This window comes from Mus caroli, chromosome 12 (genome assembly GCF_900094665.2).
Source record: "Mus caroli chromosome 12, CAROLI_EIJ_v1.1, whole genome shotgun sequence".
NCBI lineage: Eukaryota > Metazoa > Chordata > Mammalia > Rodentia > Muridae > Mus > Mus caroli.
The window spans coordinates 70513164-70537801 of NC_034581.1; the positions used below are offsets into that span (position 1 = coordinate 70513164).

The following is a 24638-nucleotide window of genomic DNA, read 5'->3' on the forward strand; positions in this document are numbered from 1 at the left end:
TTCATGCATGTGCAGTAGCAGGCTCCTCTGTTCACATATGTGTACATACCTTGTATGCATACAGAATAAGAGGCTGGCACTGAAGTGACTCACATACATACACACACTCACACTTAGAGTGTAGTGTGTTTTTTGTCTATTTTGTTTTTGCTGTTATTTTGAAACTACCATCTTGCCTCAAACTCACTATGTAGACTAGAGTAGCCTCCAACTTAAAGCAGTCCCCCTGCCTCAGCTTCCTGAATGTGAGTGCTAGGATTTCAGATGTGAGAGTTTTTATTTTTAAGCTATTAGGTTTTTTTTTTCTCTCTCTCTCTTTTTTTTAATAGGGAGTAAGCACAAGGTCATGCATGTGTTGAGTGTGTGCTCTACCACTGAACTACACTCCAGCTCCCGAAAACAGAATTTTAAATTATTCTCACTGGGGGATTTAGGCAGCGCCTACTTAGTGTATGTAATTTCATAGTGCTTTTAAAATGCATCACAATTAAATATAGACTATTCTGCTTTATTTTTTTACTATATAACATTTGTCTTTTTCCTTATCATAACAAATATTTTATAATAGCCGTCACAATCCATCTGTTCAATTCTGCGATGACCTGTTGCAATTTCCTTCACCATGTTTTTTGTTAGATAGTCTTTTTGCTGTTTTAATTAATGCAATTATGTATAAAAGGCTTTTACTACACAATGATTTTATTCCTGATTTTGGTAAATTCTTTATATTTGAGATTAACTCTCTAAAACACACAGCTGAACATATGAATCTGAATGTGGACATTTTTAAGATTGCATGTCTTTCTCCCAGAATTCAACCTACTTAGAGATCACTGGTAGTGCATTAAAAAAAAAAAAAAACTCAATCTCTTAATCTCTCTCTCCCTCTCCCTGTTCCTTCCTCCCCTCCCTTCCTCTCTATCTGTCTGTCTAACTTAGTGTTCTGTAGATAACTGTCTCTGTCTATTTAAAACCATCCATAGATACCTTTGGGGTCCTCTATGAGTAGTCAGTAAAAATGTTTAAATTTCTTGAATGGCAAGACAAAACAACAACACAACAAAAACCCTTTATGTGTGTATGTGTATTTAATGAGAAATAAAATTTAATATTTTTTTCTAACTGCCTCTTCAGGTGCCTGGAGAATTATAAATGCTATAGAAAAATGAAAGAAGAAATTTGCTCTCGGCTCAGGAAAATGGAGATGGATCTCAGACAGTCCATATTCCTGTTGCCCAGGTCTTACAAAGAAGCCTTAGCGCGCCTGGAACAGAGCAAGGTAACCATCAGCTTGTGGAAAGTCTGTGTCAGGACCCAGGGGGACAAATAGGTGTATCAGCGTGGGGTGCGCTTAGCTGTAACCCACAGGAGTCTTCAGACACCCGTGAAAGTGTCACGACTGCAGGCTGAGGTGGGAAGATAGATGATCTGACCCCTTCAGTTGATCACATCCACAGTGCAGTTCCCTCCCCAACCCACCCCCACTTCTCCATCCCCCTAACCCCTCCCCCCACTTCTCCATCCCCCAGCCTAGCATCCTGCCCTGTGGACCACTTTTCTAAATCTTCCCTTTCCAGATGTTTTGAGGTGTATCTACTGGATCCATGACGACAGTACAGTCACCACATCTGTCCAGTTTTGATCATTTCCTGAACCATTGCTAAATTGTTTGTTTGTTTATTTATTTGAGACAGAGTCTCCTGTATCCCTGGTTTCTTCTGACTCTACTCTTCTTCCTCAAGAGGTCACAGGCATGAGTCTACATGCCTGGTTTTACTTTAGGTTCTCTTTGGTTTATTTTTGTACACACAGTAGACAAGCACTCTACGACTTGAAAACCTCCTCAGCTTGTAGTACAACTTTGATTTTTGCTTATTTTCATCTGTTGAAATTAGTGGTGCTATATTGTTATGCTTTGGGTTTCTTTCTTTCTTTCTTTCTTTCTTTCTTTCTTTCTTTTTTTCTTTCTTCCTTTCTTTCTTTCTCTCTTTCTTTCTTTCTTTCTTTCTTTCTTTCTTTCTTTCTCTCTCTCTCTCTTTCTTTCTTTCTTTTAAAGATTTATGGCTTATTTTATGTGAGTACACTGTTGCTGTCTTAAGACACATGAGAAGAGGACACCAGATCCCATTACAGATGGTTGTGAGTCACTATGTGGTTGCTGGGAATTGAACTCGGGACCTCTGGAAAAGCAGTTGGTGCTCTTAACCACTAAGCCATCTCCCCAGCCCCGATTTGGGTTTCTTTGTTATTTATTTATTTATTTATTTATTTATTTATTTTTGAGGCAGAGTTGTGCCATGGTGCCGATTGTGAACTTGCGATTACCCTGCTTTTGCTTTCTGAGTGCTGGGATTACAGGTGGGAGCCATGGCTTCTGACTCGTTATTGTGATTTAGACTAGGCCATTCATCTAGCAAAAAGAAACTGAGCAAACAAATAAGGAATTCCTAAATATTGTGTTGCTGGTTGATTTAGCAAACACTGTGTAAATGTCATGGTGCCATACGCCTTTAATAGCAGTGCTTCGGAAGAGTGCAGGAGGATCTCTGAGTTCGAGACCAGCCAAGACTACTTCCTGAGACATAACGTTTAAAAAGAAAAATCTTAACTGTGCCAGACTTCAGAGTGACATTTCAGAAAAGACTATAGATAGACCTTGGTCGTTCATATTACTTTCTCTTATAAGGCACTAACATCAAATCTCCTGTCAACCAAAGAAGACTTAGTGAAACTCCGTCAGCTCCTCAGACACCTGAGAAGCAAGAGTACAGAAAACGATGCCACGTGCATGCTTGGGGTGGCCTCTGCTCTGTGGGAGAAGTGGCTGAGTTTGCTGGAAGCCGCCAGAGAGTGGCAGCAGTGGGGTGGAGAGCTGAAGAGAGAGTGGAAGTTCATCACTGAGGAGGTGAGTCCCTTACATCCAACGGGCAAGCCCTGCAGCCCGCAGTGAGAGGCGGCCAGCGCCTCTTCATGGCACTCTTGGTCTCTCATTTGTACATCAGATAGACACAACCTGTGAGCATCGTCCAGGTCAGGCTTGCAAAAAGCCCCTGAGAAATTCTTCAGCTTCTTTCATAACAGTGGTTGGTGCTTTCTTAGGTATCCTATAATTCTTCCTGGAGTCCGTGCTGTCCCTCCCTCCATCTTTCCACAGTTCCAGGGATCAAACCCAGGTATCCGGGTTTGCACAGCAAGCACCCTTACCCACTAAGCCAGCTTGTCAGCCCTCAGATAATTCTTACTAAAGACATGACTACTTGCCGGATGAGGCTTTAAAATCCTCATTCTGAAGAAGAGTTCATCCTTAAATATAACTACCATTGCATTCATTACAGTAAAGGTTAGAACTGAGTAATAAGCGTGATAACTGACTAATTGGAAATCAGCTCCAATTGTTAAGTATGGAAATTAGTTATGGTTGTCAAGTGTGGGCCTAAAAATATGAAATTCTATGCTTTCTGAAAAGTGTCTCAAAGAAGACCTCTCTGACATCTCTCAGTCCCGGATCATAGCTCAGGCATGGTTTAGGACTTGCGTGTTACATATATTAAGAAAGAAAATGAAAAAAAATCATAGGAGATCATAGTACTTGTTAATCTTTCTATAGTGCCATGGATACATGAGGTACAGATCAGAACACGAATTGAAAATCCTCTTTTCTTCATTTTAGAATTTTGGTGAATTTTCTGGGGATGGGAATGTAATGAGCCTGAACTTAATTGGTGGGAGATCACCCACGGTCAACACTGCCCCATTAACCTGCTTAGAACTTAATGTTCTTGAAATCGGTGTCATTTCAGGGGTGCTGGTGGGGCTTCAGCAGTGAACAGTCTCTTGGATGTTCAGACTCTTAAGAAACTGTCATTTATTCAGGCTGCTAGCAAGAGTCCCCTGCCTGTCCACAACGGCAGCCCCCTACCCTGTGCGGAGAAACCAGTTCAGAAGTGTGCTTCTGCATCCTTGTCTTGGCCTCAGGAAGTTACTGCCTTTCCCACTTGATACTTAGAGAAACTGAAGCTCAGACTAAAAGTTCTCCTTTTCTAAGTAGTGGCCCAAGAGCCCCAATTGCAGACTGACTATGTGGCAAGCCCCTGTGGGTCACTGAATGCATACCAAGGGGTCTTCCTTTCAATTATAACCTGGCAGCCCAGCTATACCTTGTAGCCAGTGGGCACTCGGCAGGTACTTGTTGAGGGAGAGTACTTGTTCAGATCCAAACATTGGCTGATCCCAAGCTTTGACTCTTTTACCACACTGTTGTTTTATAGCCATTTAAAGTCATGTCGTATTAATTTCAATCTTACTCATTTAGTTCTTTCTGATTACTCAAACATTAGACCAGAATCTAGTCAAAATAGTGTTTTTAGACAAAGCTTCCTGAAGCCCAAGCTCCCCACAGACTAGCTATGCCACTGAGGATCCTCCTGCCTCTCCCTCCCCAGCGCTGGGATTACAGATGAGTGTTACCATCCTCTGAAGCCAGGGCTTTGTGCGTGGAGCAAGCATTCCTACCAACCACACTCTGTTCTCAGCCCAACAACTGTAATTTTTTCCCCCAAAGACCAATACAAATAAAAACATGAAGTGGGCACTCACGGTGAGCTTGGCTTAGCCCTTGCGTCTATGTAAAGGACGATCCTCAGCCAGGCTGCCAAGCCATTCACGTGGGGGCAGCTGGCCTCTTTGCTAGAAGCCATTGCTGTTTTGCCTGGGGAGTATTGGGATTCCCTCCTGGAAGGAAATGGTGTGACTGTTGACTGTTGACATTCCTGCCTGGAGGGAGAGTCATTTAACCCGCACTAGAACATCCAGGCACTCCTCTCTGTTTTTCTGCCCTAACTGCCTGTATCCTCAGGGACTAGGGGAGGAGCTAGAGTGTGTAGGCTGGGAAGACTAGGGGAAGGGGCTCCATCTGTGAGGTGATCCTGAAGCCATCCTCCAGGGAGGGTGAAACTTTCCAGCATGGGCTGCTTTGGGGTCAGCCAGGCTCCTGTCCGTAATCCTTCACGAATGCTCTGTAAGTATTCACAATAAACTCACTGGATCCCCAGGGCGAACTCCCGTGGAACCGTACTTTGATTTGTTATTGGGACTTCAGGAGGAAGGGCTTTTCCTTAGAACCTGGTGGGTGGGTGGGTGGGGGGGATACATGTTCACATCTCCCACTCCAGAGAGTGTTTTAGCAACAATACATGAAGTCAATGGGACTCAATAATAATGAGTCACTTGCCCAAGTTCACAGGTGCCAAAAGAGAACTAAAACTTACGTGTTGTATTTAATCACTAAGCAACTAGGTTAAGGGATATCTGTGTATGTCAGTTGGTCTATGATTGTGTGGGTTCTGGGTATCAGTATGAATGTGTGTGTTACTAGAGATCAAACCAAGAGCTTTGTGCATGCCAGGAAAGCATTCTGCCACTGAACTGCATCCCCTGCTTGTTGTATGATATGTGTGTGTGTATGTGTGTGTGTGTGTGTGTGTGTGTGTGTATGTATGTGTGTGCGTGTATACATATCAGATCCCATTACAGATGGTTGTGAGCCACCATGTGGTTGCTGGGAATTGAACTCAGGACCTCTGGCAGAGCAGTCAGTGCTCTTAACCGCTGAGTCATCTCTCTAGCCCTTGTTGTATGATCTTAATGCTGCTCTTATTCATTCACTAAAAATGGTAGCATTCCTGTATCTATATAAGACCTAGCCATGCAAGATCCCACTGGCACTGCTGGCGCCTTTGTGTCACTGTGATAAAAGCAACTTAAGGGTAGAAAGGGTGACTTGGGCTCAGGGTGCATGAGTACAGTCTGTCATGGCTCCTGATGGCAGGAACTTAAGGCAGGCGATGTCATCATGTTAGGAAGAGGACAGTGATGAATGCTGGCACTCATCTAGATCCAAGCCCCAGCCCAGGGAATGGTGCTGGGACTTCCCACCTCGATTAACTAATGTAATCTGGATAAGCCCTCATAGGCGTGTCCGGAAGCTTGTCTTGATGCTTCTAGATGCAGTCAAGTAGACAGCCAATGTTTACCACACAATAGCTGGCCAATAAAGACCATCTGTTTAAAACTATTGTAAAATAACCATTCGCTATCTTTTTGGAATAAACAATTTGAGTAGGTAGATTTTTTTTTTTAAACTTAAACGTTCATCTTATAAATTTTCAAATTAAAACTCAATTTACCTTTTGATTTGACTTTTTCTCCTTCAACACGACACCCTATTTTTTTTTGAAAGGCAGACATGTACTTGGTATCATTATTGATGTCCTAGGTAGCTCCAGCTGCCCACTTTATACAGCCGTGTGGTCTGAGTAAGCCTCCGTGGAGAAATGTTTTGGATCAGATTGGGCTGTGGTGGCTGTGGTGATGTCTGGAAGGGATTGTCTCCCTTGGTAATTGATGGGAGAGGGCCTAGCCCAGCCTGCTGAGGCCCCTGGCATGAGCTAGGGAGTGAGCCAGAGAGCATGCGGAAGCAGCTTAGTTTCCTGCCCTGACTTCCTTCAGTGATGGACTGTGGCTCTAGACGTGAGAGACAAAGCAAATCCTTTCCTTTCCCAGGTGGGTTTTGGTCAGAGCATTTTTGTCACAGCAACAGAAAGGAAGCGAGAACAACTGACTTTTAGAATAATGGTTTTATGCTTTGGGGGTCTTGATGCAATGGGGCATCAAGTCCTGGAGCAACATGATTTCTTTAGAGATACCGGGGGATGGGAAGCTGGCTTCCTCTCACACTGTTGGGTCCCAACGCCGGCTCCTCGTTCATTCCCGTTTCTTCAGGTCCCAAGACTTTCATTCTCCTTTACCGTGTTGGTGTGTGCATACATGGCGCGTGCACGCATGTGTGTGTCTCTGTGTGTGTGTGTGTGTGTTACTATGGTTCTTTGTCCTCTTCACCTCTATGAACCTTAAATTTTACAAAGGGTTTTATTAGGATTCTATGTCCAAGGGATGTCACCAGAGGGTGCTGAGGCCTTTCCAAGGGCAAAGGCCAGTACCTAGTATTCTGTTTTCCTGGCTCAGGGACCTTATCAATTCAGCATGAAGTTTGCTAAGTTTTGATTAATGCATATAGTCACATGACTACCAACAAAATAAAAGTGGAGCACATTTCCATCCTCACTGAACATTTCCCCGCACCCTTGGTGTTCCTTTTTATCCTTGAGCAGAATGCCACTGGGCGGCTGGGCGGCAGTGGCCCATTCACACCTTGAGCATTTGTTTGCCTGGCTGCCTGGAAGACTGATCTCTCAGGTTTTCCATCTCAGTCCCAGCTTTAGAGCAACACTGCAGCTGCGAGTGGGCTCGCCAGCAGGTGGCTAGCTGATTTTGGAAAGTGATGCCAGGTGGGAGGAAGGACACAGAAAATGCCTGTGAAGCTTTGGGGTCGTCCATTTGTTCATTTGTGGCCATCGCACCATCCGATACCCCCCACTGTGTGGTCCCGCCCCTGCCCCCACTCGTCTGGGTTACAGACAAGGCTCTTTCAACCCCAGTTGTTGCGGTAAATCTCCAACCCAAATATACCCCAGCAATGAAAACACAACTCAGTTAATATGAATACACGCTGTGCGCCTAGATTGGGCAGATCTACCGCTACACTACCATCTTCTCCATCTATGAGACCCCTTAGAACTTGTGTTTTCTCCAGGCCATGTGCTTCTGCTCTGCTTTTCTTTTTCTTCTTCTTCCTCCTCCTCTGCGTCCTCTCTCTCTCCCATTTTCTCCTCCTTCTCTCTCTCCACCTTCTCTTTTACCTGCCCAATCATCAGCTCTCCTTTATTTTACAATTAAGGTGGGAAGTAGGTTTACAGGAACTCACCTGAGTACTGACTCATTCCTTGTTCGCAGCCCCTCACAGGAGAACAGAATTAACATCAAATATAATTAGCCCCAGGGCTATTTATCCACACACCCAATAATTTTTGAAACCTTGGCTCTACCATTAGTCTCGAGTCTGCGTTGTATTTCCTTTATTAGTATGCTGTTTTTAAGCAGGAAGGTGTGATATGGTCTATCTCATTCTCTAGTCCAGGTGTAGCTGGGAACCAGGATTTCCGGTCGTACCATGGTTTGAGACAGTGGGAAACACATACTCTGTAGATGAGTTTCTTAGGGAGGGGACTGTCTCCCTCTCCACCAGGTATATCATAGCAGCCGGGGTCCCCACCCACTTTTTCATGGCACCCAAGACAGAACAGCAGATACCACTTCCTGTTCCCGGTGCTTTGGCTCCTCCCCCTCCAGCTCATCCCTCCCCCAGCCCCCCAGAAAACATTAGAAGCATGGTTGATAATGCATTTGAACAGTAGTCTTAAGGGTAACATTTATTACTTCCTCAAGGCAAGAAATCCCCGTCCCATGGCATTTCTCTTTGTTAAAGATTGACCAATTTGACCTTCACGTTGGTGAAGAAGTATGCCTTAGGCTTTGGGGACTCTGGGAGCTTATAATAATTGATGTTGGGGCTTGTTGCATCTTCCTTCATAGGTTTTATTTCTCACCCTCTGGTACATCCAGGGCCTTGCTCACCATGTCAATCATGATAACGTAAGTGCAGTTGTCTGGTGTGGTATTTTGTAGTGGCAAGATGGGCCATTGTTTGGACATAGAGTCAGGAGGACAGAATGATATAAATGAGTCTTGTAGCTAAAGGAAATGGACATAAGGCTTGGGGGTGGGGAGCAAAGAGCTACCTTATTCAGGAGCCTTTGAGGCTGTCTGCCAACTCTTTGTTCTGAGTCCAGACTGGTGGAATTCCTAGTTTCTAGGTAGGCGTTGTAATAAGTTACGTATTTCTACGTTTTTTACATACCAGTGGTTGATAACCCCAGCTGGTTCAGTAATCCCAGTGGCTCTCCCTTTGGAAAGCGTCAGGTTCATAACAAATCGCCAGGCTTTGTCTTAAAGCATGATGTAGACATTCAAAGTGAAGTCAAAGAGACTTGTAGGAAAATTTCCACATCCAACAGTAGCCCAGCCTGTTGTGGTGGGGCCATTCCAGCCTCCTCATGTAGATCTCATGGAAACACAGTTCAAACCAACAGAAGCCCCAAGGGGAAATAAATCACTCTAGTCAATAGTGTTTCCCCAGCCTGTTCACAATAGCATTTCCTCATCGGAATCACACAGCTACATGGGCAGTAGCTGGGAGCTACGCGATCCTTGATCACAGAGGACTAATGTTCCCAGCTATAGTGAGCGAATAATGACTTTGAACCAGGATAGGCATTAGGAACGCTTTAAAGAGCGGATATACAAAGACTGTGCTCACCGGGTAGATTTCAGATCTCAAAATCTTCCTGCTTTCTCTTTGTTGCCATTCATTTAATTAGATTGAGCGAGAAGCAATAATTTTAGAGACTCTTCAGGAGGACCTTCCAGAAATTTCTAAAGCAAAGGACGCAGCTCCCACAGAGGAACTCTGGCAGCTGTTGGACTCTCTGTGCCAGCACCAGGAGAGCGTGGAGAAGCAGCAGCTGCTGCTGGCCCTGCTTCTACAGCGTGTCAGGAGTATCCAGAACATTCCCGAAGGCACCGAGACCGGGGAAACCATCCCGGCACTTCAGGAGATTGGGTCGATGCAAGAACGGTGCGACAGGTGAGATTTATAAAGAGATTGATTATTAAGGAAATGATCTGATGGCTTCTGTTCAAAGTTTAAAAGAGAAAGTAGAGAATAGCAAATGCTACAACAGAATCAACGCTGATGGGTGCAACCAAGGGGGCGGAAGAAGTGAATGCCTACAGTGGAGCATACACATTTTCCATCTTGATATTACAGTGTGAATGAATAGCTTGCAGACTTTTCCCTTCAAATGTGTATTGTTTTGCATTTTAGTTATACCTATTGACTGTAGGAAATTTCAATTGTGGGGAATTATAAAGACCAACGTGAAAGTCTACTTTAATCTCACCAAGCGGCTGGAAACACAGTCACCTTTTTCCTCGCTTCTCACTGTGATTATTGACATTATAGTGCCTGACTCTGTACCGTATTCTGCTGAGTCATTGATCAACAGATTGTTTTTGACTCCTATGCCATTGAATGTCAAATTAAAAACACCTGTAGAATGTGTGTGTGTGTGTGTGTGTGTGTGTGTGTGTGTGTTGATATGCCATAATGTGTTTAAGCAAACCCCTTTAAAGATCCTTTAAGTTGGGTCTAATTCCTCTGTGTTTATTGTAAAGGCCACAGCAGTGGGTTTGCGCATGGCAGGAGGAAAAGAGCCATTTCCTCCTCATTCATGACCACTCAACAGCGCCAATGGGGAGGGTCTTTTCTCCCCCCCTCCCACCCCGAAGCGTTTCTCAGCTGCCATCCACTCGGAGTCTCTGCAGTTCTGATGGAATCTACCTGCCCCCATTCTACACTTTGAGCATTCCATTTCGCAGAGCTTCCCTGCTTCCGGTGCCAACCACAAGTTGTGGGATGTCACCCATGCTTTTGACTAAATGGCTGCTGGAACAACTTCCAGAACCTTCCTTAGTGGTGCACAGAACTCAGGGAAACACTTAGGTTTGCTGATTCATCAATGGAAGATATAATAAAGGATACAAGTGGAGAACAATGTGGAAGGATGTGTGGGTAGGGGTGTGAGGATGGGACAGCTTCCTTGGCCTCCACAACACACGGCCCCGTGGGTGCTTCTCTTGATTGGCAATCTGGGCACTCTGACCTTATCTGTTTCCATGCTCTGGAGGCTACAGTGACCAATTAAGCAAATGTGGCCAACTCGGCCTTCAGTTTGTCTCCCCTCTCTAGGGATCGGGAGGACAGCGTAGGAAAGGCTGATGCAGATAGTCCCAGCTCTCTAGTCATGTGGCTAACTCTCCCCCATGAGGCTATCCAGGAGTCCACCAAGAGACTCTTAGTGCAAGAGCTCTGTCTCAGGAACGAGGCCTCAGGTCAAGTGTGAGAACAAATTTTTGGCCAGGTGTGGTCACAGAGACCTATAACCCCAGCATTTATGGGGTAGAAAGAACAGGATGACAGTAAGTTCAAGGCTAGTTAGGGCTACATAGTGAAGCCAAATACAGATACCAAATAGTTCTCAGCAAAGACCCTACCACCACACACACAGGTGCCTCTTTAGGCAATGGGTCAGCTGAAGAGACGTGAGCTGGTGGGGGTGGTCTGTTCTAAAGAGCCCACCCATGGCTGATGACACTTGTCACTTCGTCTGGGATCTGGGATCATGTGGGACAGATGGAAGCTAGAGAAGGTAGCTGGACTATGCAGAGAGGCTACTCGGGGATGAGAGTTTTGGGGACACTGTTGATTGACTGTATTTGATGTATGTTTGACAATAAATCACTAAAAACTGGTTCTTTTCTCCTAGGGAGGAAACCGTTCTTTTATGGATTCTTTATGAGTTCTTTTTTGATGTAATTTTAGGCTTCTTCAGACAACTCAAAAGAATAAGGACCTGGTCCAGGCCGAAATCCAGGCACAGCAGTCTTTCTTAAAGGAAATAAAGGATGTGAAGCGTGTATTTGAACAGATCTCAACGTCTTTCCCAAACTTGGCACCGGAAGGCCACCCAGAACGGGCAGAACAGTTTGAGGTAAGCAGGAGGGAAGAGTTTGTGTAAGTGGCTGAGACAGGTCCCCAGTCTTCTGTTGGAAAGAACTCATTAGCCAGGGTGGGAGGGGTGGGACACAGGGAGGTAGGTGCACAGGCAGCACACTGTGCGCAGAGTCAGGAGGGTGAACATGGCTAGGAAACAGAGGGGAATTGAAGCCATGCTGAGGGACAGGTCACTCTGCACTCCACGGCCCTGTTTTTAACCATGTTTCCAGTGTGTTTGGGGATCAGAGGCCTCGGCCCACAGATGAGAATATTGTTTGGACATGGCATCTCAGCTCTGAAAGGTGGCATGCACATGGACGATCATGTTGAGAGCTCCTTTCTTCAGAGTCACCTTTCATTCCTAGTCTTAGTCCAAAAATGACTTTGGGAACTTTAAAAATTTTTTCATTTAATTTTTAAAGATTTACTTATTTTAAAATTTTATGTATATGAGTGTTTTGCTTAAATGTATGCATGTATGTGCACCATATATATGCCTGGTGCCCATGGCTGCCAGAAGAGAGGGTTGGCTGCCCTGGAACTAGAGTAGCATGGCTGTGAGCCACCGTGTGGGTGCTAGGAACCAAATTCAGCTCCTCTGCAAGAGGAACAAGAGCTCTTTACCATCGAGCCATCTCTCAGCCCCTCTTTTTTTATTCATTATGGCTATGTGTGTGTACTTGTTTGTTGGAGCTCCTGGGACCAGAGTTACATTTGGTAGTGAGGGGCCATGTGAGTGCTGGAAACTGAACCTATGTCCTCTCTAAGAGCAGCCAGTACTCATGACCACCAAACAGCCGCTCCGGCCCTGACTATGAGGATTTTATGCAAAGTCTCATGCCCTTGTTAACCACACAGCCCTTGGTTATGGTGTTGAAAAGGGAAGTCTACTGTCAGTCTCAAAAGTTTTGTCTGTGGAGAAGCCACGGTCTCAGTCAGTAGCTGTGGACTGAGACCTGGGTGGGAAGAACAGAATGCCGCCCCCTATCCCCCTCTCCGCCCCACCCCCACCCCAACCGTGACTGCACCACACTGCTCTTTGGCTTTCCCTCTCTAGGCTTGTCAGTCAGGATGGAGGATAGAGACCAGGCAGGGTGTTCCATCATGGGATTGAGACTGGGAACTGTTCCTCGGGGCTGGGACTCAGGGCTGCCCAACAGTCACTAGAGAGCTAAAGAACACAAAAGCTCAAAAAAGTCAATAAGTAGGTTTTCCACTCAATCTTTGGGAAGCTTTCCCAAACAGATGACTTTCTCCTTTATAATTGCTGCAGGAGAACGCAGATCAGATTCTGTTTCTAGGCCACAGCCAATGGGCCATTTGTTCAGTGTGCTTTTATCTCCTGAAACCTACATTCTTTACCAGGAACTGGAACCCTCCCTTTTGAAAGGAGTAGGGCTCTGCCTGGCTGTCTAATTACATGAAACAGACACTTTTGCTTCAAGCACAGTGCTCTCTGTGGCCTTGACTCATTATGATGATAATGTCGGAAGAAGTGGAAATCGCAACAAGTTAATAACAACACGGAAAACCGTCTTTGAAACTTCTGGCCACTTGTTACTTTTTAGCCGATTGGAGGCTATTGAGATTCAGTCAGTCCTACTGGGCTCCAGAAGCAGAGGTTGTTCTCATGTCTTTCTGGCAAGAGTCTGACACCATGAAGAGCTATCAAGTTCGATTCTTACAAATCAGAAAGCATCGCCTGACTAAACCCCAGTATCTCCTGGGCTTAATCTGCTTGTATCAATAGGGAGGTTTTGTCATGTAAAGCTGGCTGGTTTAAATCCAGAGGACCCTGGAAATCTGCTTTCACTTTTCTTTATGGCTAAACTTTTTCCCAGGTCCTGTAAGTATTGAGACTCTGTTGATGGTTTTAGGAGCTGCGGAGCATTCTTCAGAAAGGCAAGCTGAGTTTCGAGAGCATTATGGAAAAACTGCGCATCAAGTATTCCGAGATGTACAGCATAGTCCCTGCAGAGATCGGATCCCAGGTGGAAGAATGCAGGAGTGCCCTAGAAGATGCTGAGGAGAAGGTACTGAGGATGTGTGTTTGTGTATGTGTGTATGTGTGTGCTGTTGTTGATCGGGATGGGTGAATGGAAATAAGAAATTATCCTTTGATTGTCACTTTTCATTTCTCTACTTTCAGCTCTGCCTGGTTTGATAGAGCTCATGTATTAAGTAATGAGATAAAGGTACTAGGAATAAATTGTGTAGGTACCAGAGTTTCAGATTATCTGTTGTTTTTTTTTTAACCAGTTATTTTAGTTTTCCTTCTTTACATTTTAATAGTTTGTATTATCTTTTACTTGACTTGCTATTATTATTATTATTATTATTATTATTAATATTATATTTTTACATTACTATTTACTCTAATGATCTTTAAGAACTGGGGACACGTATAATATTTTGCTTTGAAAAATATCCCCTCCCCCACCAACAGTGCAAGAACAGCCAAGGACAGTAGGAATATAGATTTTGTTGCTCACTTGATAGCATTTCAGCACGTGATGTCTGTTTAATGGTGATGTGGATAGAGTTCTCACAAAACATGCTGAGAAAAATTTTTCACCTTAGCATGCAGGTCTGAAGAGAGGGTGTGTATTGTTCTGTTGTGCTGGAAGTGGGCACTCAGCTAGACAGTTTTATTAGGCATTTCAGACCAACAGAAGAAAACTATGTTTGGTCCTATGTCCACCGGAGAGTTTTATGTTTTGTCTTTAAAACTTAGAATTCCCATACTTTGATAAGTAAAACAAGCTGCCAGTAGAAACATACACTAGAAACATCAGAGAACAACAGGGCTTTCTGTTAGCTACTGGGAGGAGGTTGTTTTGCCTAGATGGTAGAGGGATGAAGATTACCTCTGCTTTTAGAGTGGCCTGGGAATAAAGTTGGTTATAGTGCACACAACCAACTCTATAGATATATAGAGCTACATAGATTTTCTTATGAAATGGAGATGCAAACAAGAATCAGATTTCAAACTTAGACACTAGTGCTGGTTATGACGGCTTATACCTGTTATGCCTGCATGCCAGAGGCTGAGGCAGGAGACTGCCATGTATTTGGAGGCCTGCTTGGGTTGCAGGGTGAGACAAACAAAGGAAATGAACAAAGCCCTCAGATCCTAGCACGTGCCATTAACTGATTCCGAGGCGGATTTCTCATAACATGTTATTTGTATATAAGCACACAGTCTCCTAATATGTTAGAACGGATATTTTGATTTAACACATTAGCCTATTGGAACTTTGCTCAAGGATTGATATTATTTCTTTTCTTTTCTTTTTCTTTTTCTTTTTCTTTTTCTTTTTTTTTTTTTTTGAGACTACCAAATATTTTGAGAGAAACTCGGTGTTATTTTTATGACAGTATGTGAAAATCCCTACAAATCAAGTTGATAATTAAAAAAAAAAATAGTCTTTCATGTTTAAGGGTGAAGTTTTCCATTATGAACTTGTATGTTTGTGACAAATGGAATTGATTTTTATTGTGTCATGATTCTTTTTTTTTAATTCTGCTAGCATTTTACTAGTTTCAACAAAGCAGAAATGAGAAATATAGAAAATGTAAGAGACAACCATACAGTGTTTAGTTTTCCTGACTTCATATGATATGGTTTGTTGCTTGTGTCATGATTCTTAAGGAAATACAAGGGTCCAGACCACAGCCACATACGGTATCATGTCTGTAATTCAAATGGCTGCTTACCCCTGCTTCATAATCTTGCCTCGTGTGTCTAAATAGTAGTATGAATTTCAATCAAGAGAGTCACTGTCCATATCAGCAATTTCATTATTTGGTACTGTATTACATAGGCTAATATTAATTAACTTTAAAAATGTATATAGGGTTAAAGTGAGAGCTCAGAGGCCAGAGAGATGGCTCAGTGATTAAGAACACTTGTTGCTGTTACAGAAAGCCCTGGTCCATTCCCTAGGACCTACACGGTGGCTCACAATCATGTTTCTCTCCGGTTCCAATGGATCTAATGTCTTCCTCCAGCCTCCTCAGGCACCGGGCACTCACATGGTCTGCATACATACACAAAGCAAAATACTCTTACACATAAAATAAAGCTAAAATATTAAACTGATATTTTAAAATAATGATCTTTATTATGCTATATGGTCTATGAATAAAAATATAATATGAAGGTACCACCAGCTTACTGTATGACAAAGCTTACCACTGGGAACCGGAGGCTTCTAGGGTCAAGTTCTACCAACACTTTAGTGTGTGGGCTTGGCACTGAGTTAGCCATTAGCCCAGGTTTCAGCTTCTACAAATCCATCTTTATCTGCACTGGGGTAGTTTCTGCCTCAGCTTGTGTGTATAGTATTATGTGGATATCTTATGGCTACTTATCAACAGTAGCTTAAAAAATAAGCAAACACACTGGCAAGGCCTTTGAAAAAACACAACACTCTATTCAATACTCTTAATCTTTCCTAACACAAGTTATTTTCTTAAGAAAATCATGTTAGGTTAAAAAGAAAACGGTGCTGTGCTCAGTGGCCAGAGTTCTGGTTGCTAGGGAAACACACTCGAAACAGCGGAGGCGAAAACAGGGCTCTCCATCACTAAGAACTAGTCTGAGGAGGTTTCACCTAGCTGGACAGGAAAACGGAGATTACATTTGTTTTAAATTGGCCTAAGAATAAGGTTGATCTTGTTGGACACAGAGCTGTGTCTCAAAGATTTTCTTATAAAGTTCAGTAGGTCTAAGGAAGCATTTTCTCTTAGAAAATTCTTTCCTATTAATAATTTGATGCTTCAAAGAGCCTTCTCAGTAGTACTTCCAAATATAACCTAAGTTTTATTTAAATAAATTTACTTCTAGATTATACTAAAATGGTCAGGAAACAGCTGCCAACACAGACAGGCTAGTCTGCTTATCTGGCCTGTCACTAATACGTTAACAGTATGGTTTGGAGCCCCCACCCCATGTTAAAATATTTTCAAGTCAAAAAAGTGAATACTATTTAGAGTCAAGACCTGAAACTGTAACCCAACTGTGACTTTCTCCCTTGTCACAGATGAGCAGTGAAGTCTCAAAGAGCTCACCATCAAGCGTCATGAGGAGGAAAATAGAGAGGATTAACAACGGACTCCGTTGCATTGAAAAAATGCTGCAACAGAAAAGCAGAAACATTGAGGAAGCTCATGAAATCCAAAAGGTAATGCATGCCTTAAAGTGGCTTTGGCCACTTTAAGGCATGTATTCTATCTCACCCCTGTCCCCGCATCCCAGTCAGGAATTGCTCCGTCAGCCCAAGGTGAGTTTTTTGATAGATCTGAAGCTCCAAGAACTGGAACTGGGGCTAAGGGTGTAGTTCAGGTTGGTAGAGTGCTAATCTGGCACACACAAAGCCCTGGGTGTGAGCTCCAGCACAGCAAGAAACAGGGCATGTGGCACATGCCTGTAGTCAGAGACTCAGAGAGGGGGAACAGGTAGCAAGGTCATCACTCGCTACGCTACATAGGGAGTTTGTGGCCAGCATGGGCTGAGGTCCTGTCTCAATAGATGGAGGGAGGGAAGGAGATAGATAGATAGATAGATAGATAGATAGATAGATAGGGTAGACAGACAGACAGACAGACACACACATCCCTTAAACTAATCACTGGATCATCAGAAAAGAGAGGTCATCACAGAGGCACAAAAGCTTGGGTACATGGAAGCCTTATTCTCAGGTTTTGCTGTCTGGGCATTTGCCCTGGCTCCTGACTCCCTCATACTATAGTATTCCCACAAATAAAGAAAGGGACAGTAAAGATCTTTCTGTGGGCAGTCTGAAATCAAAAGTGAATCGGTTAGGTCTGAGAAATAGTAAGCTTTTCTTTAGATTGCCAAGGTTAAACGAGGACACAAAAACTCCGCTCTTATTTCCCTTGTGAAATTGCTTAGGAAATAACTTTTTAGGTAAAAGTATAGATGAACATTATTCTATTTCCATATCCCATATTAACACCTGCCTGTGGATTCATGTTGCCATCTATACTTTAGGAAACTTTCTAATGGGGGCTTCCAAAATTGGATCACTGTTAGACACAGTCTTGATTCTCCTCTCCTCTCCTCTCCTCTCCTCTCCTCTCCTCTCCTTTCCTGCCCCCCCCCCCGCCTCTTTGAGACAGGGTTTCTCTGTATAGCCCTGGCTGTCCTGATATTCACTTTGTAGACCATGCTGGCCTCGAACTCAGAAATCCGCCTGCCTCTGCCTCCCAAGTGCTGGGATCAAAGGCGTGCATCCCAACACCCGGCTTCAGTGTTGGTTCTTAAGCAAAGGGACCAGATCTAGAAAGTCAGGTTTTTGTTTTCCCAAGCTTGTTATTATACAAATATTAGGTAAGCTTTGAAAATTTTACCTTTGAAATCTTCCTCTGCCCACCTAAGTTCTGTTTTGAACTCAACCTATTAGTTTCTTGAGTCAACAGCAGTTGTCGAAACTAATGCGTATCGAGAACTCTCCAACGCTCTGCCAATTCCTCTGCAATAAGACATTGTTGTTAATTTTATTTTTGCACTTCAAGTTGCCTTCTGGATCCATGTATGTATGTGTGTGTGTGTGTGTTTGTGCATGGATACACAGATAAATCTAAATTGTTCTTTCTATGTTTATTTGTATTTGCTTTGGGAGATGGAATTTACATCGTCATCCAGGCTGGCCCCAGATTCCTGATCTCCGGAAAGCCTCTTGCTTCAGTCTCCCGTGAGCTGAGACTAAGGAACACATCACTTCCCGCTTAAATAACCTATTTAAATCCTTCTGTGGACCTCCTGGCTTTTGCTTGTTTGAGCTCAATGGGCTTTGTCCACTATCCATTGATAGCTCACTTCTACTGAAGTGGATATGGTTAGAATTAAAGAGTGAGTCCCAGTTTAGACAGCAAATGGTTGCCGGGTGTGAATGAACCAGTGTGCCTAGGATGATGTCTTGGCATGGCCAAATGCAAGTGCCATCTGCAAACTAGTCCTTACCCCGTCATGGAGTCTTCATTTAAATTAACTTAGCCTTTCCTTCTCCAGAAAATATGGGATGAGCTCGACCTCTGGCATTCCAAGCTGAACGAGCTGGACTCTGAAGTCCAGGACTTCGTGGAGCAGGACCCAGGACAGGCGCAAGAATGGATGGATAACTTGATGGCTCCTTTCCAGCAACATCAACAAGTATCCCAGAGAGCAGAATCCAGAACCTCGCAGCTCAACAAGGTGCAACCACGAAAGTGGATAACTGCACAGCATGGTGGTTCCAAGAAGGGCTTAAACAAAGCCAAGCCAAGGGTGACAGTCAGAGGTAGCCAGTTGTGTCATGTTGGGGCCACGCATCCTCCCCTTCTCTAGCTGGCAGAGTGAGACCTCAGCAGGAGTCCAGGCAGTTGTGTTTCCCTAGGTAAATGAAGACCCAGGAATAGGCGTGTAGGCCATGCTGTCTCCAGAGCCTGGGAAGGCTGGCAATGAGAATGCAGTGTGCCATTTGGGAACAAGGTCCTTCTCTACCCCTAAATAGTGGCTATGTTTGTCGAGCTCCAAGTGTGGTCCAGCTAGGATAGGATCCTGAAATGGGATATGATAGGGTCAGGGCCTGAAATCGAGGAGAAAGTACAAGCCCTGTGTTCAGAATGAGGCCGAAATGGGACTAGGCTAGTTGAAGCACTGACTGGGAACCTTTGTCAAGGCTCTAACAGGAACTCCTTAAACCCTTTTTTACCAGTCGAGGACAAGTTGGAAGGTTTTTCACTTGGAGCGGGTGGGCCTGTGTCCTCAGCCAGGATAAAGATCCGAAAGGCCTGTGTCTTACTCAGGGTTTCTATTCCTGCACAAACATCATGACCAAGAAGCACTTGGGGAGGAAGGGGTTTATTCAGCTTACATTCCCACATTGCTGTTCATCACTGAAGGAAGTCAGGACTGGAACTCAAGCAGGGCAGGAAGCAGGAGCTGATGCAGAGGCCATGGAGGGATGTTCTTTACTGGCTTGCTTCCCCTGGCTTGCTCAGCCTGCTCTCTCATAGAACCCAAGACTCCCAGCCCAGAGATGGCACCACCCACAAGGGGCCTTTCCCCCTTGATCACTAATTGAGAAAATGCCTTACAGCTGGATCTCATGGAGGCATTTCCGCAACGGAAGCTCCTTCTATGTGATAACTCCAGCTGTGTCAAATTGACACAAAACTAGCCAGTACAATTGACCACTTGTCAACTTGACACACAAACACATCACTAGTAAGCCTCAACCCTTACATTCTTATTCATCCCCAAGATGAACTAGTAGCTACCCTTCTATAAGCTTGCTTTCCATTTTTTCCCTGCTCACAGGCCACGATCAAGATGGAAGAATACAGTGATCTTCTGAAGAATACAGAGGCGTGGATAGAAAAGACCAATCGTTTGCTGGCCAATCCTGCCTACTATGACTCTTCAAGGACCCTGAGCCACCGTGCCAGCACCCTCCAGGTAGCATCTCCAGGGTTCTCTCTAAGCCAGAGAACCTACAGAGTGAAGAGGGGCTACCGGACCAGCAAGCAGCATCTGGGCTTTTTACGATCCGTTTTGAATGAATTTTTATCCTAACCATGCCAAGATACAGAGAGAAGCTTGAGATAGTGACAGACATTAGACAGGGAGTTTGGAAATCAGGTTCAGGGTCTTCTTGTCCTGTGGCGTGTCTCTTTTAATGCTATAGTTATATATTCCATGGGCCTCAGTTTATGAGGTAAGATGCCATGCTAGATGGTGGTGTTGAAGGTCATAGCTCACAGAGTTCTAAAAAGATCACCACTTTTCTCACTACCTGGGTGTGGGATCTGTGTGCTTCCCTCTCCGCAGTGTTCAGGCATGAGTAGGAATGAGAAGGAATGAGAAGAGGTAGCCACATGGCTCGTTTCGTTATGTCACATGGCAATATGACCGTCAGTCCTATGAGTGAGATGAGGTAGCCACATTGACCACTGGGTCATGTCACACGGCAAAGGCAATGAGATGGTCATTCTCATGAAGGCACCACCAGTTGCAAACACTCAATGCCAAGGATTCCGAGTAACAGACTATAGATACTCCTGCTGCCTTGAAGAAGATAGCCACCATATTGATAGGATTGTGGGAACAGGTCTCCAGATTGGCTTCTAGGAGTTGAGAGCAACCTCTGGCTCTAACATCTACCCTGTGTCTGATAGCTGACCATCAACATCGTAAGTGAATCTGAAGGAAAACCTGTAAGATGTCTGCTGTGTCCTAGCTTGACCTAGAACTTGCCATGAGTGAGGCTGACCTTGATCTTCTGATCCTTTTGTCTCTGTTTTTCCTGTGTGGAGATTACTGGCATGTGCCACCTGGCCTTGTTTATATGGTGCTGAGATTAAAACCAGGGTTTCCTACAGGCGAGGCAACTATTGTTCCTTCTGAGCTACATACAAGGCCCCATCTAGATGGCTTTATTTTTTATTTGCTATTGGACACTTCTATACACGCATGTATATAATGATTCTGGTCATGTTCACCACCATTACCCTTTTTCAACTCTCCCATTGAAAATCTTCATCTTCTAATAAGCCCTCTCCTACATTCATGTCATTAAAACAGAAAACAAGCAAGCCCAGCTTGGGTAGGTGGGGTATTAACGGGAGCATGGGCAGCTTGTCAGAGGTTACACCAGTGAAGAAAGTGATGCCTCCTCCCCCAACAGCCAGCAGGAGGGAGGCCTTCTAACTCCCCTGTGCCCTAGATGGCCTCTCAGGTGCCCCCTTGTGGTTCTGTGAGTAGAAGCCCCCCTATGCCAGCCTGAGCCCTGGAACGTAGCCATATAAATGTCTGATTTGGGTCTAACATGCCATGCCTCAGAAGATGCTGTCCTTCTGAGCATCCCTCTCTGTGCCGTCAGAGAGACAGAGCCAATGGAAGTGTTTCTCTTTTTGGGGCCATGGCTACCAGGGGTTATCCAGTGCCTGGTATTGACTGGGTTGATTATAAAGGTGTGTTTTCTTTCTCTCATTATTAGTCTGGAGAAAGAGTCACTAAGGAGTTCTTTCATAAGTTTCCATAGTAACCAGACCTCAAAGACGGTCTAAGTCCTTTATATATTTAAGATGGCATGGTGTTCCCCTGATGGCTAGCCTTTCCTCCCCGACAGTCAAGATTTGGTGGCACATTTTTGTCCTATGGGACCCGCTGTCCATTTTTGCCCACCTACTCCTTTTCTTGTCCTTGCCTGTGATTCCTTTTGTCCCTCATCCCCCGCTCCCTTCACATACCTTGTGTTGACATCCCTACATCATATGAGCTTTCTCTTTTAAATCAGTTTTATGACTCACCATTTTTAAAAGAGTTATTTATTTTTATGAGTGTATTGCCTGTGTGTATCTGAGTGCACTGTGTGTACAGTGCCAGTGGAGGCCATGAGAGGGCATCGGATCCTCAAGAGCAGGAGTTAACAAAAGGGTGAGCAGCCCCGTGGGTTCTCTACAAGAGCAGCAAGTGTTCTTCCCCACTGAGCCTTCTCTCTACTCTCCAGCCTTGTCCCCCAGCTCATTTCGACTTACTTTTGAGGCAGTCTCATGAAGCCCAGGCTGTCTGTGAACAGGTTATGACACCTCTGAGCCTCCTGCTTCCATTCCTCAGTACGAGGATTACCAACACACGTCACCACACCCACTTTAGATTTCTGTGATGCTGGTGACTCATACTGCGACTTCTCACAGGCTAGGCAAGCTCTCTACCAACTGGGCCACAACAGCAGCCTGAACCTCACCAAATTTTGAGAGTTTGCAAAGACAGAAGAGAGCAATGATGTTCTGTCTCTCTTCTGGTTTTTTTTTTTTTTTTTTTTTTTTTTTTTTTAAGTAAGCCATGAGCTCAGGAGAAAGGATATTTCTGCTCCCTTGTGCTGATGTAAGTGTCTTTGTGTGAATGAGTTTCTCAAACAGCTCTGAGACATTCTAAATGGCTAGGCTGAGCAGAGGAAGTAAGGCCAGGGGCTCTAGGGGTTTATTTCCCACACAGTAGATCCAAGTAAATCCTCAAATGGGCAGTAAGAACTAGTCCTGTATGAAAATCACATTTTGTCTTTAAAATAGCTGTCCTGGGCCTGCAGAATGGCTCAGCAGGTAATGGCGCTTCGCCACTGAGCCTGATGACCTGAGACCCACAGGGTTTAAGACTGGAGCCAGCTCCTGCAAGTTGTCCTCTGACCTCCACCCACACGCTACAGCATTCACGTGCTTCTTCCCACATGCACTGTGCACCCTTGCATACTGTGTCAGGAGTAAATACTTAGTAAAATATTCCTTTTCATTTTCTGGCATTATTTGTTATTTTTTCCTTTGGTTTAGGTTGTTTTGTTTTTGTTTTTTTTAAGGCAGGGTCTCATGTAATTTAATTGACCTTGAATTCCTGTATCCCCCTGCCTGCATCTCCCAAGTGTGGGGGTTACAGGCATGTGCTACTGACTGTCAGCATTCTCCACTACCATAAGAAAGTCTTATCTTGCTGGGCATAGTAGTGAGCCACTGCAAAGCTGTGGTTAGAAGGCTAGGTTGGAGGACCAAGACCAGCCTGAGCTACATAGTAGATCCTTTGATTAATTTTTCTTTATTTGAATTGCGCATCCACTTATCACAATGTGCCTGTGAGCCCTCCCGTTGCCGGCCGCAGCCATCAGTGGTTGGCTCTTCCCATTGCTCAGTGCTGCTCTAATGACTGCAGCAGCCTGGTTATTCCTTTACCATCTAACAGATACCTGGGTTGCTTCTCTGTGTTAGCTGTTGCCCTGTAACAAGCTCCAGGAAACATTGAACTCTTCAGACAATCAACGTGTATTATCTGATGGGGGGGGGGGGGCTAAGAGCAGGTGCTCAAGCCACATCCCGCCCCCAACCCCGCTGACTGTAGAGCGCTCATTGTTTCGTTCCGAACACAGAAGTGACCAGGACCTAGAACTTCTGAGACAGTTCACTGCATTCTCTTGGATCTGAACTTGGTGGATTCGTTTCATCAGAATGGCATTTCCCACCCCACCCCCCTTTTCTTCTTGTTTATCTAGATGGCTCTGGAAGATTCTGAGCAGAAACACAGCCTTCTACATTCAATTTTCACGGATCTAGAAGACCTGTCAATCATTTTTGAAACAGATGACTTAATCCAGACCATTCACGAGTTAAGTGACCAGGTGGCCGCTTTACAGCAACAGATAATAGAGGCCCTCCCACACGTCCAGCAGGTGGCAGATGTAAGTGACCCGAAAAGTTGTGGGTTCCCGTGTCCTGTTCATTGGGCACATTATACCAGGAATCACCCTCAAATCCTATGAAAGCGCACTAGGCAGATACATTTGTAATTGATGATATTTCTTGAGTTACATTTTACTTTGTACAACTGTAGCAAGATTCATGTTCCCGTCCTTCACCCAGAGTGGCCTCGCTCTGGGGATGAAGAATCCTGATAAATGTGCTTGCTATTTTTATTCTCTCTCTAACCCGATTCCTGAGGTCAATTCTTAGTTATGAGCCTTTCCCAAAGCAGTAGCATGCTTCTGTGACCTTTGATGGAAATGACCTTATGATGTATTCTATAGTTTGGTATAGATTCTTAAATAGTAGGTGAAAAAAAAAATTAAGCTGGGTGATGGTAGTGCACATCTTTAATCCCAGCACTTGGGAGGCAGAGGCAGGTGAATCTCTATGAATCTGAGGCCAGCCTGGTTTATAGAGTGAGTTCTAGGACAACCAAGGCTACACAAGAGTAACCCTGTCTTGAAAAACCAAATATAAAAAAAATAATAATAAATTTTAATATAATCATATGTCATTTGTCATAATTTAGCTATGTAATTACTGTACTATAGCACTTTTACTTTCAGAATTTTAACATTTTCTTCATTATGGAGTAACTCCCAGTTGCCGTAATTTTAAGCCTTCAGCCTTTCTCTGTCATTTTCAAAGCCTCTCTTGTCAACTGCATCATCTTATTATCATGTCGGATCTGTCCTGACCTCTAAGCCCAGGCCTGAGCGCTTCAACATGTGGATGCACCTCACATATTTCAACTTCTTTTTCTAGCATTTTT

At 44.3% G+C, this 24638-nt stretch overlaps 1 protein-coding gene across 1 annotated transcript in view; it reads left to right on the plus strand.

Annotated features, from left to right (window-relative positions):
- LOC110306548 (nesprin-2) overlaps positions 1 to 24638 on the plus strand; it is a 209014-nt gene that overhangs the window by 63214 nt on the left and 121162 nt on the right. Inside the window, exons 36-44 of the mRNA XM_029484925.1 lie at positions 1135 to 1279; positions 2687 to 2905; positions 9336 to 9601; positions 11399 to 11567; positions 13450 to 13605; positions 16618 to 16758; positions 18609 to 18791; positions 19899 to 20036; positions 23617 to 23802. Of these exons, the coding sequence (XP_029340785.1) occupies positions 1135 to 1279; positions 2687 to 2905; positions 9336 to 9601; positions 11399 to 11567; positions 13450 to 13605; positions 16618 to 16758; positions 18609 to 18791; positions 19899 to 20036; positions 23617 to 23802 (1603 nt within the window). The remainder of the gene's footprint in view (positions 1 to 1134; positions 1280 to 2686; positions 2906 to 9335; positions 9602 to 11398; positions 11568 to 13449; positions 13606 to 16617; positions 16759 to 18608; positions 18792 to 19898; positions 20037 to 23616; positions 23803 to 24638) is intronic.